This window comes from Zonotrichia leucophrys, chromosome 6 (assembly GCF_028769735.1).
Source record: "Zonotrichia leucophrys gambelii isolate GWCS_2022_RI chromosome 6, RI_Zleu_2.0, whole genome shotgun sequence".
Lineage (NCBI taxonomy): Eukaryota > Metazoa > Chordata > Aves > Passeriformes > Passerellidae > Zonotrichia > Zonotrichia leucophrys.
In genome coordinates, this window is record NC_088176.1 from 3,812,884 (window position 1) to 3,831,957 (window position 19,074).

The following is a 19,074-nucleotide window of genomic DNA, read 5'->3' on the forward strand; positions in this document are numbered from 1 at the left end:
AGGAGTCAGTAAGGGAAGGCAAGGAGAGGATAAAATGGACAGTGCAGGCAAACATGGAAATAATCCAGCAGAGAGAATGTGAATTTATAAAAATAGACCAATAGTACTTTAATTGAGATGTTTATCAGGATAATGAAAGCTTGGAGAGAGATCAGTGAGTGAATGAGGAGGGAAAGCTGAATCACAGGGATGTTATTCAGGAAAAACTGGAGATATTTTGGTGTGAAATGGGGGCGAAGTTCTGAGGAGTGTGTGAAGTTAAAAACATGACAGGTTTGGGGTGTTACTGGCATCTGTGTGGTGGTTTTGCTCACTAGGAAGAAGAAATGACAGAGTGATACAGAAGGCATTGAACTGACAGCTGAAAACACTTGAGACCTGGTCACGAAGATAGAGCAGCACAGAATTCCTCATGAGCTGGGGAACCACCAGTGCTGCTCTTTTCCAGTCCTTTGGTGTCGCCTCTCTTAAACTTTCCTTCTCTGAGCAGCCCAAAGTGGAGCTCTCCTGTGACCTAGAACACAGACTTTAATGTTAAAGCTTTTGTTTACACTTCTCATAATGGGAACTCCTAAGAATGGACTTCCTGGCCCTAGGTGGGTACCCCATGAATTTTAATATGACCTGTATTGCATCCTAATTGCCGTATGTGACAAGCAATGTGGCTTTTAATGAGTTTTCTTTCATCTACCAGCCTCTATTTTCTCCTCAGCACTTCTAAAATATGCAGAATAATGTAATGCTCACTATTCCATTTAAGAGCCCATCCTTTAAAGGATGTCACAACAAAAGAGGACAAGGGATGACTAAGAATGAATAATGAGCAATACCCTCAAAATTGGCCAAATCTTTTTGATTAGCATCTTTTCTTACCCATGGCTTCAATGAATAATGTAACATGAGAAAGAAAAAAAATGGGAATAAACACATTTGAATATGCCAGAGAAAACCACTTTCAAAGATAATTCTTCCAGCAGCCTTCTCTGAATTCAACCTCATGTTTAAGGTGAGAAAAATGTCTCTTTAAAAACACATCTTTAAAAGGGGGATGGTTTCACTGAATAGATTTTAATATCTCAACCTGAGCCTAGAGCTGTTCCTGAAATGCCAGCAATTATGAGACACTCATTAGCTGAATTCAGTCTTGGGGTTTAATGTTATTATCTATTCAGTGAGCTGGCTAGACAGGTCAATCCCATGGCTCACAACCAAAGTTCACTTATTTCTTTTGGGTTTGGAATGAAGCTTTCTGTCAGCTATGTGAGCTTCAAATCTGTCAGAAAAATGAAGTAGTGGAAGCAGAAGCTGTGGTGCAGAAGAAGTAATTTCCTGATTTTTCTACATCTGACCTGGGATTTTAAAGTCTTGCCCAATTCACTGTGTAAAAAGCAAACTACCAAAAGACTGATGGTCAGAGTTGGGATTTAAGTGTCATATTCACACAGTGGTTGCTTGTGATTTTATTGTTGTTTTGCAAAGGATGCTCTAGATTTGGTCTTCTTGTCAGGCCTCTGGTGAGGTGATGTCTTGTGGGATTATTTGGTCTATGGAGATATAAATCTGTGCCTTCAACACTGGGAGCTCCAGGAAACAAGTAAAGCTCTGATGTAATCAAAATTTCGTGCCTTTTAAGATGAACTTTTAAATTCAGTGCCTGGGGAATTAAATGAGAATGTTTAGAGGAAACTGTCCAGCCCAAAGACAGGTCTCCACCACTGCTGCTGTCTGATTATTTTCCTGATGAGGATTCCTGAGCCACAAATTCCTGCATCGTTCAGGGTCAAGCCTTGCTCCAGAGGAGCCTTCTTCTGGCTATTTCAGCTTCCAAAGGTGTTTGGTGGGGTGTTTGCATATCCAGTCAAGCAATGAGAAACACCTACATCAAACCATTAGTAAAACACACTGCAGTGTTAATTCATTACTTATGATCCAGCCACATTTGTAATTTCCTTGTGGCACAGCAAAAGGAGCATTTATGATTCCATTCCCCTGTGGTTTCAGCATCCCAGTGTGAGCAAGAACAGGCTATTCTGGATGTCTGGTGTGTGCTGCAAGGGATGGAGCACTATCAGATGGGAGCAAGGCTTTTTATTCCTCATGCACGTGCCAGGCAGTGCTAAATCAACTTGACAGGTGTAAAGGGAAAACTGTTCCTCTTTTCTACCCGTGGCTAAAAATGGCAACGAAAAAAAGGTGAGAAAAACAAGAATAATGAAGAGATGCCAGCTGGTGACTCAGGGAGTCAGAGTGCCTGTGAAGGCATCAGAGGGAGAGTGTGTGGGTCACTTAAGGCATCTTCAGAGCACTTGGGCTTAGCTGTTAATCCCTCCAGCCCTGCTCTAATTGAATTACAAAAGATGTTCTGGTGAGTCTGCTGATAGATATCTAAACTCCTCTTTTGGACAAAAAATGCTTCCTTCCTGGTGGGGAACATCCTGGTGCTGTGGAACATCCATCTCATTATGGCTTAAATGGAGACAAGGAAAGACAAGGGTTTCATTCCTTGTTTGCTCACTGATTTACATCATTTTGCAAATAAGAAAAGGCCTTAAAGCGATTTTCTGATTCTGGAGGGGTGTTTAAAGGAGCTGTCGTATAAATGGGATTCAGCCCCAATACACAGTGAAGTATATTTTATAACAATCCATTTCAAAGAATTACATGAGATAATACCACTTTGTCAGGAGTGGAGAAACTCATTTTACTCTTGGCTTAGGAAGAGTGAATCATTTTCTGTTCTGACACATGAATCCCCCCAAACCTGCCCTGTCTGGGCTCTGTGGGGCTGCCTTGCTGGGATTTGACATTGCAGAAAAGTGAATAAAAGCTGGGAAGCTCCAGTGGACCTCAGTGACTTCCAGTAGCTGTGACTCACAGCTGGAGCTGAGCTGATTTAGGAGTGAAAGTACCCAGATATGAGATTAATCTTCTGTTTCTTTGTGATTAATTACCTGTAACTGTACAGGTGTGTAAATAACAGTAAATAATAGAGTTTTACTCCTGCTCTCACACAAGCATTAGCAGGATGCTGTAATTGCAAAAGTGCTGCTGCATCCAACACACCCAGCAAGGAACACAGTAAAAGTTGTGTACCTAAATTAGACAAAGATCACAGTTACATGTCTTTTTACTCCGCTACACAGTGTATCTGCTCTGTAGCTACTGACATAGAAAATGCGACTTTCAAAGTGGATAGTGGAAGTGATTAATTGAGGTTTTTTTATAGGGGGATTAATTACTTACAGATTTATTTTGTGGTTTACTTTTTATTAATGAATTGCCAGACAGACTTCTGGTGTGGCTGTACATCATCCTGGGGCTGCTGGTGAATTATTTAAGGTATGTACCTGGCAAAACTCTTCTCCTACAATCAACGTGATTCCCAAAGACCAAATCCAACTGAGATCTTCCATGAGGTTGATAGCAAAGAATTATGTGAATATCTGTAGTTATAAACTTAAAAAATATGGGAATTTTGAAAGTTCTACAGTGGGACTCAGCTGGATAAAGCACCAGAATCCTCTGATTATGTAGATTCTTTCTTGTGGACCTCAGCAGCTCATCCAGACAGTGGATGACCTGGTAGACCTGGATGACCTGGTAGACCTTCCTAAATCTGATTTTCTTGCTTAGATTATGGGGCTTGAGTGCTTCCTGTAGATGCTTTCTTCCTTACTCTCCCATGTATGACAAATTTAGTGGTTTTTTTGTTGTTTCCCCTCATTTTGGCTCCATGGGATCAATCCTTCTGACTGGGACCTGGAAGAGATCCTGAGGGTGAAACCCCAAATGTCCCTGCTTGTCTTCCAAGACAGTTCCCACTGTCCTCAAATTTGCTTTGTAGCTGTTTCCTCATTTGAATTTTAGAAAGCAAAGCAGCCTCCCATTTCAAGGGGGTTGTGGTTGAGAGGGGGAGCACAGAGAGAGGCTGAGCATCCCCTTCCTTCTCCACATCCAGAACGGAGGGGAAATGCCAAGCCCACCAACCATCCTGGCGTGCTGGAACAAAGAGTTGTTTGCACCTTGCAAACTGAAACCCATCTTTGTCCCTCTTTCCCAGAAAACAGGGTATTTTTATGTTCTCCCCTTCAGAGATACAGCAGTTTATGGTGACAGGTTTATGGCTGCTCACGACTTTCAGGGTGCACCTGAAACATCTGTCAAAAGAAGGGAACAGTTCAGAGTATTTTGGAAGAGCTGATCTCAGACCTGGCTGTCAGTACTCCCTGCACCACTGGTACAGCCACCCCTTAGGCCAGATTGGCTCAAACACACTCTTTTTTCCTTTCCCAAGATTATTTTCAATAGTGTAATGAATTTTCCTCATGGACAAGACAGAGGATGTCTGAAAACAAGGGACCAAATCTCAACCTTCCCAAAAATGCTTCACTGACTGATAACAGAAACTGCAATTTCAGCAAAACAGCCTTCCCTATGTGATTGCCTAAAAGTAGAACTTTAGCCCTTGACAATGTGATTTTTCTCCTTTTCCTCTTAATTGCTCAGGTACTGAAAAATACTGTTAGAGGTTGGACTGGATGATCTTGGAGGTCTTTTCCAACCTGAATGATTCTGTTATTCTGAGTTACAGAAGGCATTTCAGAGCCAGTTTAGAATTGTGTTTGCCATCACAGGCTGGATGGGCAGTACCCTATCCCAGAGGACAGACCCAGCTTTATCCCAGAGTGTGCACACTGCACTATCTTTGAATTCCAATTAAAAATTCCAGTGAGAGCTCTGCCAAAAGAAAATCTGGGCTATACATGGTCTGTATAGATGGCTGCTGGGGAGGCTGGAATTTCCCATGGTAAAAGTGGAGTGGATTTGGATTTGTTAGAGGATGGGGCTGACCCAAGAAGATGGGGACGTGTCCCACCCTTCAGTGATTTCCCTAGAGCAGGAGGCTTCCCCAGGTGAGGCCAGAGCTCTTATGCTGCTGGGGAACAGAGGGATGAGGAGAGGAGTAGCCAGGCCCAGCACTCGAGCTAAAACAAAAAAAAAAGTGTCTGACAGCTCTCCTGGGGGATATTTTGTTCCTCAGGCTCCTCTGGATAATTCTGGATCCCAGCAGAGGACTGCAGTCCAGAACTCCTGCAGGCTCCCCAGATGAGTGGCTCAGACCTAGACCAGTTGCTTTTTCTTTCATTAGCTACATGGAAGTGACAAAAAGGGACCCCAAAACCCTTGATTCCATCTGGTGGTGGAACAAAGGATTGGGGAATCATGCACAGAGTCAGAAACGTGAGGGATCTCTGAGTGTTCTTCCAAAGACCTTTGGAAATGCCGACAGAGTGAGTCCAGGTGCTGCAGAAGCCAAGAGATGGATGAAAGGCATGAGCCCCAGAGAAGAAAATGGATAAATCCCAAGCTGGCAGGAATGAGGAGTCTGAGGATGGTAGCATGTGGAATCCAAAATCCTGCAGACACATCTGGTTTGTTCCATACTCTAAATATGTACTTGGCTTTTTTGGTGCTTGAATGCAAGTCAAATGGCAATCAGACATGGAGACCCCCGCTGCTGTCTTACAAAAGGAATAAAATGGGAAACCTTAAAAAATATTTTTAAAAAATGCTAGTGTGGAGTTAGTGCAGATAAAATGCCACAGAACTCTCTGAAAAAGTGGACAGAAAATAGGACAGAACTTTTCCTCTACAACTCTTTCCATATTTCTGCTCATTAAACCTGAATCAGATTTTTTTCCTTTCCAATTAGGAAGTGGAAAATGAGGAGTTTTATGCTCAGGGAAGCTTGCCTTGAAGCTTTCCCTATTCCATGGCTTTTCAAGTGCAGAATACCTGTACTTAACAAATACTTTTGGCTCCTGTGGATGGTAAGGAGGCTGGACTCTCCAAGGCAGGACTGGAGTTAATAAGTCCCAAATCATGACCTGAACTTTTCACATTAACACCTTGATGTTTTGCAGTGCAGATGAATCTCTGGGTGACAATATGGGCATTTTTCTCCAGGGAAAGGATGTCAAACCTCACTGGGCAACTGATAAAAATTAGATTTTATCTGAATGCACTCCTGAGCAGTCCTCTTTGGGTCTACAGGCTGGGAAATGCATTGCCTCCAGCTTGGAGCTTGGATTTTTGGGCCTTTTTTAAAATTTTATTTTTGGATTTTTGCGCTTTCAGCCTGGAGCAGGCAGAGGTGAATGCAGTCACTTTTATACTCACTAATAACTCATATTCCAATTCATTTGGAGCTCCTGACATGTTTTGCTTTGAACCAGTGAGGCCTCCAATGTGCTAAATGTGGAGCCTGTGATTCTGAGCTTCTGCTGGACCACAGCTGAATTGTTAAACAAAGCAGAAAAGATGTTTGGACAGAATGGATTTTGGGAACCGTAGGAAGCTGGAATAGGGAGAAAGGAGCTCTGAACATTTGTGCTGGAGAGGTGCCCACCCTTGGAGATATTTGTCTGAACCTTGCTTGAACTGCTTTATCTCCTTTGCTCCATAGCTTGGAGCTGGAGCTTCACACCAACTTCCCAAGCTCCAAACCTTCCCTGCAATCCTCCCAGAGATCCCCAAAAGCAATGTCTGACTCAATTTTAGCATTTCTCTTCCTGCAGACAGGAAACTCAGAGCCTTGAGAAAATGCTGAGTGTTCAGAATTTAAAAGGTAATAACCAAGCTTTTAAATCCACAGATTCCTGGTGCTTGCTTGGGCTTGAGGCATTTTAAAACTTATTTATTTATTTATGTAAGCTGACTTTTCCATGATTAGTTTGAAGGCAGGTAGAGAGAGGGAAGTTGAACAGAGAGACTCTGGTGTGTCCAAATATCATCTTCACAATGGACACTAGAAAGCTAAAAAGTCACCTGAGAGCTGAGATCCTTGGGAAGATGAGCAAAACCTCAGGGAATCACCTGCTGAAATGTGGGAAAGGGAGAGCCTGGCTGCACAGGGGGCTTTCTGAGCTCCTTAGGAATCATTCCTTTAAAATTACATTGGGGAGGAACTGATGCCCTTTGCAAGCTGGGCTCTGTCCTTAGGTTTTCCATGTTCTCCAGTGGGATTCCTGTGCTGCCCTGGGGTTTGTGTCCCCTGAGTGAGCCCAAATGCCAATTACAGATCTCCTCTTCCCAAGCAAATCCTCTCTCATGCACCCCTACAATTCCACTCCTCTTTTCTTTTTTATTTATTTCTGGGGTTTGGTTTGGGGTATGGTGGTTTTTGTTGTTGGGTTGTTTTTTTTTTTTTTTTGTTTTGTTTTGGTTTGGTTTTTTTAATAAAAGAGGATACTCACTCTTCAATCCAGGCCTGAATTTGATTTTCTCAGATCTCAGAGATTTAGTTGTCTTTTGAAATGTTGCTTCTTGATGCTTTGAACTCTTAAATCCTCTGCTCTCAGGGTGCTTCTCAAGGGTGCAACAGCTTGGGCATGGTGGGCTTTAAAGGAAACAAGAAAGCTCTGTTATATGAGTTCCTAAATCTTCTGCTTTTCTGCACTTCTGGATATATCCAAAGAACCTCTGGTTATTTTCTATGTGCACCTGGCCAAGTTTTTATCCCTTCATTGAAGCAGTTTTCCACTGTTTGGGATTTAAATGTATAAGTTATTTCTGACATTTTAGTGCTGTCTTAGTGCTGTGTATCAAAGAATACTCAAGAATTCAAAGAATTCTGTGGATTCAAAGAACATGCAGTCTATCAATGAATAACCAGTTAAATAAAAAAGAGTAATTAAGTGAGGAGCAGACAATCCAACCAAATTTTTGCTTTTTACTCTGACCTAGAACTTACAAACTGATTCCTTTTTAAGGGTTGGGAAGGAGTACAAAGCTTGAGTTCAGGTTTATTGTAATCACACAACTTTCCTCTGGAATCACTGCCTGAGCAACAGCTCCAGGCACTATGAAAACTTCTGTGCCTTATGAGAAGTGTTTGGATTTATTAATTTCTCTTATTATTTCCTATGAATTAATAACAACAGATGTGATGCTAGAAGGAAAAAAGAAGTGTCTAAATGTGTAAACTTGCTAGAGCAGCCACACCAGGTCTTCATAAAACTCAGACCTTACACTTTATAAAAGGTTTTTAAAGCAAGCTGGATTGGTTTGAGGTATTTCCTGTCACAGGCTCCTTATATTTATCCCAGATGTGCAGCCTGGCAGAGGCTGGGCAGGGAGGGAGGGCAGGGTGGCAGCTCTGAGGGAGCCTGGGGCTGGGGCTGAGCCTCCCAGTGATGCTCCTGGTGCTGCTGGAGCAGAAGGGGTGGCAGAGCCAAGGGTGAGCCTTGGCTTGGCAACCCCAGCCCATCCTTGGGGGTGGAGCTGTGCATTCAAACTTTCATGTCAGCACTGAGCAGCTGCAGCTTGTTGGGAAGATTTCAGATCCAAAGGATGGATGGATGGATGGATTCTATCCTTCCAAAGGATGAGTTTTTCCCAAGGGCAGCATGTTGGTGATGGAGAGAGGAGAAGGGGTGGCAGTGTCAAGGGTGAGCTGGTGCTGATGGAGCAGATGGGGTGGCAGTGCCTAGGGTGAGCCTTGGCTTGGCAATCCCAGCCCATCCTCGAGGGTGTTGCTTGTGCATGGAGCTGTGTTTGCAGCTCTGTGTTCAAACTTTCATGTCAGTACTGAGCAGCTGCACGTTTTTGGGAAGATTTCAAATCCAAAGGATGGATGGATGGATGGATGGATGGATGGATGGATGGATGGATGGATGGATGGATGGATGGATTCCATCCATCCAAAGGATGAGTTTTTCCCAAGGGCAGCATGTTGGTGATGGAGAGAGGAGAAGGGGTGGCAGTGCCAAGGGTGAGCTTTGGCTTGGCAATCCCAGCCCATCCTCAAGGGTGTTGCTCGTGCATGGAGCTGCATGTTCAAACTTTCATGTCAGCACTGAGCAGCTTCACGTTGTTGGGAAGATTTCAGATCCAAAGGATGGATGGATGGATTCCATCCTTCCAAAGGATGAGTTTTTCCCAAGGGCAGCATGTCGGTGATGGAGAGAGGAGAAGGGGTGGCAATGCCAAGGGTGAGCCTTGGCTTGGCAATCCCAGCCCATCCTTGGGGGTGTTGCTCGTGCACGGAGCTGTGTTTGCAGCTCTGTGTTCAAACTTTCATGTGAGCACGGAGCAGCTTCACGTTGCTGGGAAGATTTCAGATCCAAAGCATGGAAAGATTCCATCCTTCCAAAGGATGAGTTTTTCCTCATCCATCCAAAGGATGAGTTTTTCCCAAGGTAGCATGTCAGTGATGGAGAGAGACAGGGAGACTGACTTGGTGATCAGAATCCCATTTTATTATGGGATACAAACACTTACATACTCTTTCAGGGAGACCAGTAATGTACTAGTCTCCCTGAAATAGAATGTAAGTACTGCAATGATTAGGTTGAAATCACACACACAAACTTATGCATTAACCACATTTCTTGCTTGCAGAGTTCAGTGGGATTTTCTTTATTCAGTAGACCCATGTGATTTAATCTTCTTGCAATCCAGGTCTAATTTTCAAAGTTCTGTTTGCTTTTGCCAAAGCATCCTGTTATAAAATCTCTAATGTTGACCAGGTCCAAAGTGCCTCATCTGTCTTGTGTCCCCCAGCATTCCAGCAGCAGCAGAGGAGGGCTGATGATCCTCAGAAGGATCAGAGGGATGATCCTCACCCAGCTCTCACTGCAGATACGGACTGCTGCTAGTCTGCTCTCTGTTGGCAGTTTGAGTATTTTTAACTTTAATAATAAAAATGTGGAAGGTGACATCTCAACTCTCAGCTGACTAATGAGCCTCAGCTGCCTAAAGCACGGCTCGTGCTGCTTCATCAACGTGGCTCTGGAGGTTCCTGGCTTGCATCAGGAGCTAAGCCAGGCAGCTAAAAGGGTAAAAAACACCCTATAAAACCCAAAACTGAGGAGCCAAGTGATTCTATCCACATCCATGATTTACTCATGTTTGAGCTACATCATCAAAGGAAGTTCACGTGTCTGTTTCAGTGTCATTTTCAGCTCATTTCCTGCCTTGTTGAGAACTAAAATAATGTAGTTTTGTCTGTGCTGGAGTTGAACTGGATTAAAATTTGAATAACATTAAGTGGAACTGTCTGGGAAGCTGCTGATTTCAGTCCTTCTCAAGTGTAAATTTAGCACTTGGGAGTGGAGGTGACTGTAGCAGTGGGGATGAAATTTAATGGCTCCTCACTACTAATGAGAACTTTACAGTTTCTCAGGTTTTTCCTGCTCCATGTGTGTGGGGAGGGTAGGAAGGTGAAAGCTGGGTGATATCAGAGTAGTGCCATTTATTCCAGTGGAATTGGGTGTTTCCACAGGATTTCTGAAGCTGTTCTTGTGTGTCTCAGCCCCAGGTGAGCAGTTCTGATTCTCAGGGTGGAGCATTTACAGCCCCTTTCCTGTGTCTTCCCACTTGTATCATTCCTTTGGGCCACCTCAAATCCATATTTTGCTTTTTTCCCCCCCAAAAGAATGGCTGTGTTGCAAAATCCTCAAAAAACAGCCAGAATGTTCAGTAAATGGCTATTTCTAGGATCAGGAGTTGTGGATACTTTCCAGTTTATTTATGTTCAAGGAATTTCATGACTGTGCTGTCGCTCTGCCCAGTGAATTTTCTATACCAACTATGGATATATTGGATATATTTACTGCTGTATAAAATTCCTGGAGGGAGAGGGGTAAAATTGCACCACAAGCCTGTTTTATGCTCATACTTCTCATATATTTATCCTATTTTTGGTAAAATGCACTCAAATTGGATTGTTAATATGGTTAAACTTGAGCACTTCTAAGATGTCTCATTTATTGAGCCAGGGTTGTATCTTAAGATCAGAGTTATTTCTGTCTTGGTTTTATACTTGTTAATAGTATTCCAAGTTTTAATGTTTATTTTTGATGGCTGCAATTAATGCTCTGAGTGTAAAATCTCTGCTCTTGCAGTACACCTCAGTGACCTGGTATTTTGAGCTATTTCTGGCATGAAGATGTGTTTTTAATCGTAATTCTTGTCCTGTACCCAGCCATTGTGCAAGTGGTCTGTCTCGGTTTTGTTCTCCATTTTTTTGGCTAAGTCTGTTTGTTTGGCTCTGGAAAAAAAAAGAATGGTTCTCATTTTTGATGGCTGTACTCAGTTTTGTGGCTTTAGCTGGAATTACAGAAACTCTTCACCCTGTGCTTCAGAAAAAAAAAAAACATCAGAGGAGGCATTTAAAAATTAATAGCACAGAATTCAGCCTTGTCAAAGCTCATAATAAAAGTTAAGAGCTGATATGATATTTTTCAGGCTGGGTTCCTTTGGCCATTAAAAAGATACGTTTTTTTGAGAGTGATTAAATTAAATACTTTGGAGAGAGAGGGGAGATCTTTGCAGATCTGGGTACAAATGGGAGGGCTCCTTGTGCCACATCACAAATCCCATCCTGTGCCAGGCTGGTGGCAGCAGAAGGCAGCTCAGGGAGTGAATGTGATGTCTGGAGTTTAGATGAACCTCTTGAGTCTGAAGGCTTGGCCACAAAACCCCCAGGCACTCTGGAACTGCTGCCTCCAGCTGTGCCAGCAATAACAGAAGCTCTTCCTGCTGAATGTTTCATTGCATCTGCAGCCAGCCACAACCTGGGCTTGTGAGAGAGCAAAAAATGTGAAAAGTTAATGAGAGAAAATGAAAAAAAAAGTGCACTTGCAGAATCTCATTTGGTTTCATGTCAGACCTGACCTAAAGAACCCAGAGAATGCTTCATTTATTCTTTATTTCTTTTTAAATCTTCAGGAGCAATCACAAGTGTAGGTTGCGCTGCTGTGGTAAATATTTCCTCCCTGATGTTGAAGACCTCAATGCAGCATTTGGTGCTTGTCCTGGAAAAATATACAGCTTTAGTGCAACATGAGCCAATAATTAATGTGGTCTTAGGACAGGAAATGTTGGCATCTCCTTAATTCTTTATTTGATCTTTGGCCTGGGACTGTAATTCAGTGTTTTACCTTCAGTGCAGGGGATTTGTTGTAAGTGCTCTTTGCTTGCTTTGCTCTCACAGTGCTCATGGGTTTTTCAGAAAAAGTAAATAAAAGCAAAAGGTGTTTGAGGAACTTCAATCTGCCTCAAGATGCTGCTTGAAATGATCTGGGGTGTAGGGTGGCTGTGGCCTGAATTCAGGTCAGAAAATAAACTTGTTATTGTTGTTAGCAACACTTCAGATATGAGCAGAGCCAGAAGAGCACCCAGACTGAAACCCATGGACATTTTTCCAGGGAAGAGCAACTGTGGAGTGTGAGTCATGAACATCTGTGGGAATTTCACACTTCCATGATCACATCATCAAAACAGCAACATTTAGAGACCAAATTTGAACCCCTCCATGCCCTTATAAGTAAATATAAATTATTTAAGTAATATATATATATATATATATAACAAATTATTTCGAAAATTGTAAACTTTATTCTGTTGAACTCAGCTGTTACAAAGGCTGTCAATCACAGAAACATAATCAAAAGATATTTTCAGCAAGGTGAAGGTTGTCAGAAATGTTCTTTTACTGTTATTTCACCTTGCAGGTGCATTGCAGTATTAAAGTCCTTTGCCTACCTGTGACCTAAGTAGAACTTTAGCCACGGAAATTCGACTGCCAGAGCTCCCATTAAAAGTTTCTGCTGTTGGAAGATGAATTATCAACCACACTTTTCATAGGAAAACCTCTAAATTTAGCTGCTAGGGCAAAATTTATGATATTGGCCTCATTAAGAAATTTTTGTGTGAGACCATCAAGACCTAAGAATAGTATGAATGGTATAATGAACATTATTGTCTTAATTCCCACAGATTATACACTTACTTTTGTGCTTAATTTACCTGTATCTGTAGGCAAATTCACAGTTTTGCCTCTTAATGGCATGTTGAAATGCTTTGTTTAAACAAGATTTAAATCCTGTATCTCCCCTGGGACAGGAGATTGTCAGGCTGCACAGAGCTGATATTTCTCCATTTCCAGATGCCAGTATCTGTGCTCATGAGGAGTTAGACCAGCACAGACTTGCAGGAATTGAAGAGGGTTACAGGTATGGCTTTTGTGATATGGGCTGAAGAGGAAACATGGTGCTTCTCTCTGCCCTTCCATTTGAAAAGCTGGAATATATATATATATATATATATATATATGTATATTTGAAAAGCTGGAACATATTCCATTTTGGAACATATTCCAAAATTGATGGGAAATTCTCTTTAAGTAAAAGAATTGCTTGTTTGCTTTGCCTCTGAAAGAGGAGGACAGAATGATTTCCTAAATGCATCTTTATTGGATACAAGAGCCACGAAGGCAGTCTGGACTTATCTGGCATTCTTTATTTAGACCAGAAGGAAATAAAATAAATGAGTAATTTAAGTAACAGAGATGAGCACAAGTGTTTTCCTGGCCTGATCCTACAGCTGTGTGCTGCAGAGCAGCTGGAATTGCAGCACAGCAGCTGGAATTGCCCTGCAGGAGTGAAGGAAACCAGGCTGGCTCTGCAGAAGGTGGGGTTTGACCAGGCTTCAATGGACGATGCTGCAGCCACAGGACAAAGCCATCGTGAGGATGAAACTGCTTTCAGAAATCCCCCCACACTGAGATTGCACAGTGAGGCCCTGCTGGCTTGGGCAGGGAGCTCAGCTGCACACCCAGGTGCTGTTCCTGCTGTAGGCAAACATGGAATGAGAGGCAAATTCAGATTTCCAGAGATGAAATGGAGACTGAGCTGGTTCCTGGCTGTTTCTCCTGCTAATTTTAGGGGACAGGGATTTCCCCCAGGTACCAGAACTGCCTTGGTGCCCTGCTGGGACTCCTGGGGGGAAGAATAATTGGCAATAAAGGACACTGAGATGTGGCCATTCAGCATTGCTGCAGGAAACCTCACAAGAACACGCTCCCACAGACAAATGTTGTAACTCTGAATCCAAGCCCTGTCTCTGTTTACTGGAATTAATTCATTTGATCCAGACACCTTATTAGTGCTCATTTCTAAAGTGAACACCTATCCATGGCTGCAAATCACACACAAAATCATGCTTGGATATGGACCAGGAGGGAAGAAATGTCCACAGCAGCCCCTTCACTGCATTTCAACCCTAATGTTTGCTTTTTGTCCCTCTAAACCAGAAATGCTGTAGGTGCATTTATCTATTAAGTTCTTATGTACACAGCATGTTTATTTCAATATCTCAAAGCCACAGTTGAATTCCCTGTGTTTTATAATGATTAAATTTTCAGCTGGTTAAAGAAATAACCAGATAATTGGGTCATTTCCAGCTGAATCCATTATGCAATAGATTCACACAATCTCTGGTCATTCCTGCTGTCCAATTTCTGTGGCTTCCCCAAGGTTTTTTCAAACTGGCACAGAGAGTACAAAATCATTAAGACAGCCCTACTGATTGGGTGGCAATTTTCATTGGTTTGTGAAATATTTCTTCAAGTTACATAAAATGTATTAAAGCAATCCTTTAAAAAGTAAAGTTTTTATGAATGCCATAAATCAGTTTATTTTCCTGTATATTTTTCAAAACTAGGCTGTCCTGATTATCTCCAGTAGCTTTAAGAAGCAGGGTACACACACCCCAACGAAATAATTTATCCAAAATTAAATTCTCAGTAGGACTCAGAATTATTTTTTTTCAGTAGTGATATGGCAACTTCAGGTGGATTTTGTTGGATTAAAATGAGTAAATTTGAGGTAATCAGAGGAGGCTATATTGAAAAATTTGACCCCACCATCTCTGTACATTACATATTTTTGTTTTAGTCTACATGCTCCTCTTTTCATCCCTTTATTGATGTTGGAATTTGTATGCATGTGGAATTTGTACGCATTTCTATTCCTAAAGTGTTAATATTCAAATAGTACAGCTATTAATAGAAAACATAATATTTGTTAAATAAAAATCAAAAGTCTTCTCTTGTGGAAAACTGCATGAATCCCAACATTGAAAATAAACAAATATCTAAAGATCTTTGAATGCAAATCCTGCTGCTTTGCTCCCAGTTTGGGATGTTCACTGGGCAAAGAGGAGCCAACAGTGGAAGAAAGTATTTTCATTAATTTTCATTCAAGTATTGAATGCACCATGCACCATGAGGTTGATTTCCAAACCTGTCATTAGGACCAAACTTGTTAAAAGAGGCAGGCAGTTCCCAACAATGTCATTTACTCCCAGTAGAGATCTGTCAGAGCCTGACACTTCCACTTGGAGTATGATGAAAGATGCAACACTCTATAAGGAAATGAAATTAAAACAATCAGACAATCATCCCAAAATCCTCCCAGCTATTCCTTCCTCTGCCTTTCATTACACATCCTGTTTCTTCTCTGTTTTGGGTAATTGAATTGAAAGCTCTTTGAAATGAGGAGCTGTCTACATTTCAGCTCTTATGTAACACTAAGATCACTGTTGGTACTTCAGAAAATATATTCATTTTTACTTTATGTCTTTACTACTTCTGAAGGAGACATTTGGCCCTGGATTTGTGTGGGAACTTCCTAAGGATGACCAAAGAAACAGCAGCATGAATTGATAACCTGTCACATTTTTCCTGAGGGTTTTTAATTTGTTGGGAACTAAGGAGGAATCTGGGAAATCCCACACATTGCCAGTTTGTGCCTAATAATGCAAAATTGCACCTGAAAGTTAAAGACAACCTGAAAGTGAAATACAACCAGGTACATTCCCTGTCCAGGGCAGAGTCCCCATCCCTGCAGGGATTTAACAGAGATGTACATGGGGCATTTGGGGACAGTATTGGTGAACATTTCAGTGATGAGGGAATGGTTGAACCTGATGATTTTTGAGGGCTTTCCCACCATAAATGATTCTTTCATACTTTGATAACCTCATGACATTTCGGTGAGGGATTAAAAAGCCAAATATTTGTCTGATAATCACAGAACAGATTTTTCCCAACCTCTTATCTTCCAAAGCCAGAGCTCCAAGAACTGCTTTGCTGAAGTAATGGCATTTGCTTTTCTGTCCTCAAGGATGTGCAGAATTTGGGGCTTAGAGAGATGGTCCTTGGGTCAAAATTGCTCTGTTTGTGTTTAATCACCACCTCTGCAGAGCTCAGCTCTCTCTGGGCTCCCAGACCTCTGGAACAGATGCTGTTGTGCAATGGGAGGAACTCTGAGTGAAGCTTCCAGAAGAAATTTTAATTAGAAACATCATTTCATACAGTAGCTTGGAATGAGTACAGGGAGGGAGAAAAAAATCCAAGTAAGAGATGAAAAAGAAAATACAAAAAATAAAAATAAAAAGGGCGTTTTACTGGTGAAAAGCACTTGACAGGAAATACTGTGCATATCTGTGAGAAACTGAAGCACAGAGCAAGCAGCAATAACTCTCTGAGCCCCTGCAAAGGGTGTAAATCTGCATGGCCTCATTGATTTTCTGAGAGCTGCCATTCCTCATTGCCCTCAGCACTGCTCTGCTCCTCCGTCCCAGTGAGGGCCCAGCCAGCTTGGCACTGCCGAAATCCAGGAACTGTGAATACTTGTTTGTTTGGTGTTGTTTCGCTGGTTTGTTTTTTGTTGTTTTCCTGTTCAATTAAAACTTAATCAATCTTTTGTTTTGTAGATTGCCCTCCACTCGGTCTGGAGACATTAAAAATTACTGACTTCCAGCTCCATGCCTCCACGGCCAAGCGCTACGGCCTTGGGGCCCACCGAGGGAGGCTCAACATCCAGGTAACAGCAATTCCTCCTCCCGAGTGCCAGAATGGCTCCAGGTTGTGCTGCTGAAAATAGAGAACCAGTGGATACTTATTGGTTCTGACTGCTTTGTCAGCTCTTGTAATTCAAATGGAGGGGAAGCACTGGGGCTGTGCAAGGGAGGGGGTTTGGTGGATAACCTGTGGGATAGTTGGGGAAATCTCCAGGCTTGGTGTGCAGATCCTGACTCTGAGCAGGCAAAGGTGGAGGCAGCTCCTTTCCCTGCTCTGGTAACCCAGAACATCCCTCTGGCTGTCCAGGATGGCCAAGATCCTGGCACAGAGCCCAGGATGCCCCTGTGGGTTTGATTGTGACCCATGGAGCAAATTAACAACCTTATATGAAGATCAGCAAGCCACGACAGTTTAAGTAGAATGATAGTGAATTTAGCACAAGGTGAAAAAGTAGATTTTGGGGTTTTTAGAATGAGGGTTCAGGAGGCAAGATGGAGGAATCTGGGTGTGTCCAGCCTTTCTCCTTCTGCTTCTTGGCCTCCATCTCCTGCTGTGACGTTGGCACTTTTGGATTGGTTTAGAGTAGAAGCTCACTGTGTATCATAGGTGATAGGTATTGGGAAGTAATTGTAAATGCTGTACACATAGTTTTTAGTATAAGAAGATAACACTGCCCCAGGGCAGGCAGAGTGCCTCTGTCTGTCCTGCTGGATGGACCTCAGCAGGGCAGGAGAACATTTTTTATAGATAAGGAACAATAAACAACCTTGAGACCGAGAAATGAAGAGCTCTGACTCCTTCTTCAAGTGCTGGGCTGGGAAAAGAGACTTTCTAACTTTTCTTGGGGTCACTCTGAGCAGCCAGAGATCCCGACACCCTGCTCCCTTCGCCAGCCTGCAAGGAAGCTCTCTCAGCATGTTGCTTTTTCCTTTGTTGTTTGCCTGTAGTTAATGACAATGGTTAATTGAAAGTGTGGTTTCAAGTGAAACCCTTTCCCTAAGGCAGTTTTTTTCAGAAGCAGTGATTATACCATCCAAAAAATGCTCCGCTTCAAAACTCTCTAACACAGAACCCTGTTTAGCATCTTTTGTTTCAGATTAAAAATGTGTTTAGGTGCTTTGCAGGACCAAATGCCATTTGGCCTTGTTTCTGTTTCCCACTTTATTATTGGGGCTGTTCTCTGAATTACAGTCTGTCCAGACTAAAAATGTTACTTTGCAGGATAAAGCAGAACACTTAAAGTTGTAAACAGGATATCAGCACTCAGCCAACAGTGAAAGATCTCTGAAGTTTATTTAATTTATCTTTCATTTTGGACCCCTCCACTTGTGTTTCTCCCCAGCTGAAGGGGTTTGATGCTTAGGCTGGGACTAGGAGGGATGAGCTCTAATCACCAGTGCCACATCCATGTGGTTCACTCTGGTAGAGGGACTGATTTTAACCAATCAAGTTTTGATTTTTCAACCAATTTTTAAACCACTCTTCCTCTGCACAAACATCTCTCTGAGGAACATGCCTGCATAGCCCTCCTAATTTTTTTTTCAGTGTTTGTTTTAAGATATTAAAGTTGGTCAGAAAGCTGAAAACTTTGGAAAAGGCAGCTGGAAAAGGGGGATGGCAGCCAGGCCAGAGTGGGAATAAGCCCAATCCAGGTCCATCCAGGCCCTTCCTTTCTAATCCAGGTCCATGGGGTTGTGTGCAAGGTGAGCTCTCACCTGCAGCCTTCATATTCATTGACTTTGGGGAGCCCACTGAGATATTTTGCTTCTTTACTTGATATTTTCTGCTAGGAAAAAAAACCCTCATGATCAAAAAAATGGAATGCAGGTGACATTCAGGGAGTTTCTTAGTTATTTTATTGCAGTCTTGTTTATAAAATGGCGTAAAACCAAGGACTGTGATGCAAAATTCTGAGTTTTCTGTTGGTTCTGGCTACTTACTTTTCAGGCTGTTGTTGAAGTTCAATTTATTTAAACACATGACCACACTGGTTTAGAGCAGGAGTCCAGGAGTCCATCCAGTCCTGTCATCCCCAGTAGTGTGTTAAAATAAACAGAGGTGATAAATAAATATATAATGTATGTATATATATATATAATAAATAGAGTGTTGCCAATGGCTGAAGTTTCCTCTAAATATCATCTCCAGAGAAGCCAAGGGCACAGTTTTTTACTGGGAAGCAAAGCAGAAGAAAAATGCCATTCAGCTCCTCCTGAAATTTCCCAAAGCTTGGATTAGACCAGTTTTTTTATCCCTACTGAAACTATAGATAAAGTATTTTCCTAAACCCCCTCACCACATAAAGTTACTGGTAAAAAAATTGGACTTGCCTTTATTTTTCTTTAAAAACAGTTTTCTTTGGGCATAGTTAAGAATGAATAGCACTTTTCTAAACCTGGAATCTGCATGTCCTTGTCACTGGG

At 42.2% G+C, this 19,074-nt stretch overlaps 1 protein-coding gene across 1 annotated transcript in view; it reads left to right on the forward strand.

The window, feature by feature from the left end:
* CPXM2 (carboxypeptidase X, M14 family member 2) overlaps positions 1–19,074 on the forward strand; it is a 69,237-nt gene that overhangs the window by 4,349 nt on the left and 45,814 nt on the right. Inside the window, exon 2 of the mRNA XM_064716690.1 lies at positions 16,564–16,673. Coding sequence (XP_064572760.1) covers positions 16,564–16,673 — 110 coding nt within the window. The remainder of the gene's footprint in view (positions 1–16,563; positions 16,674–19,074) is intronic.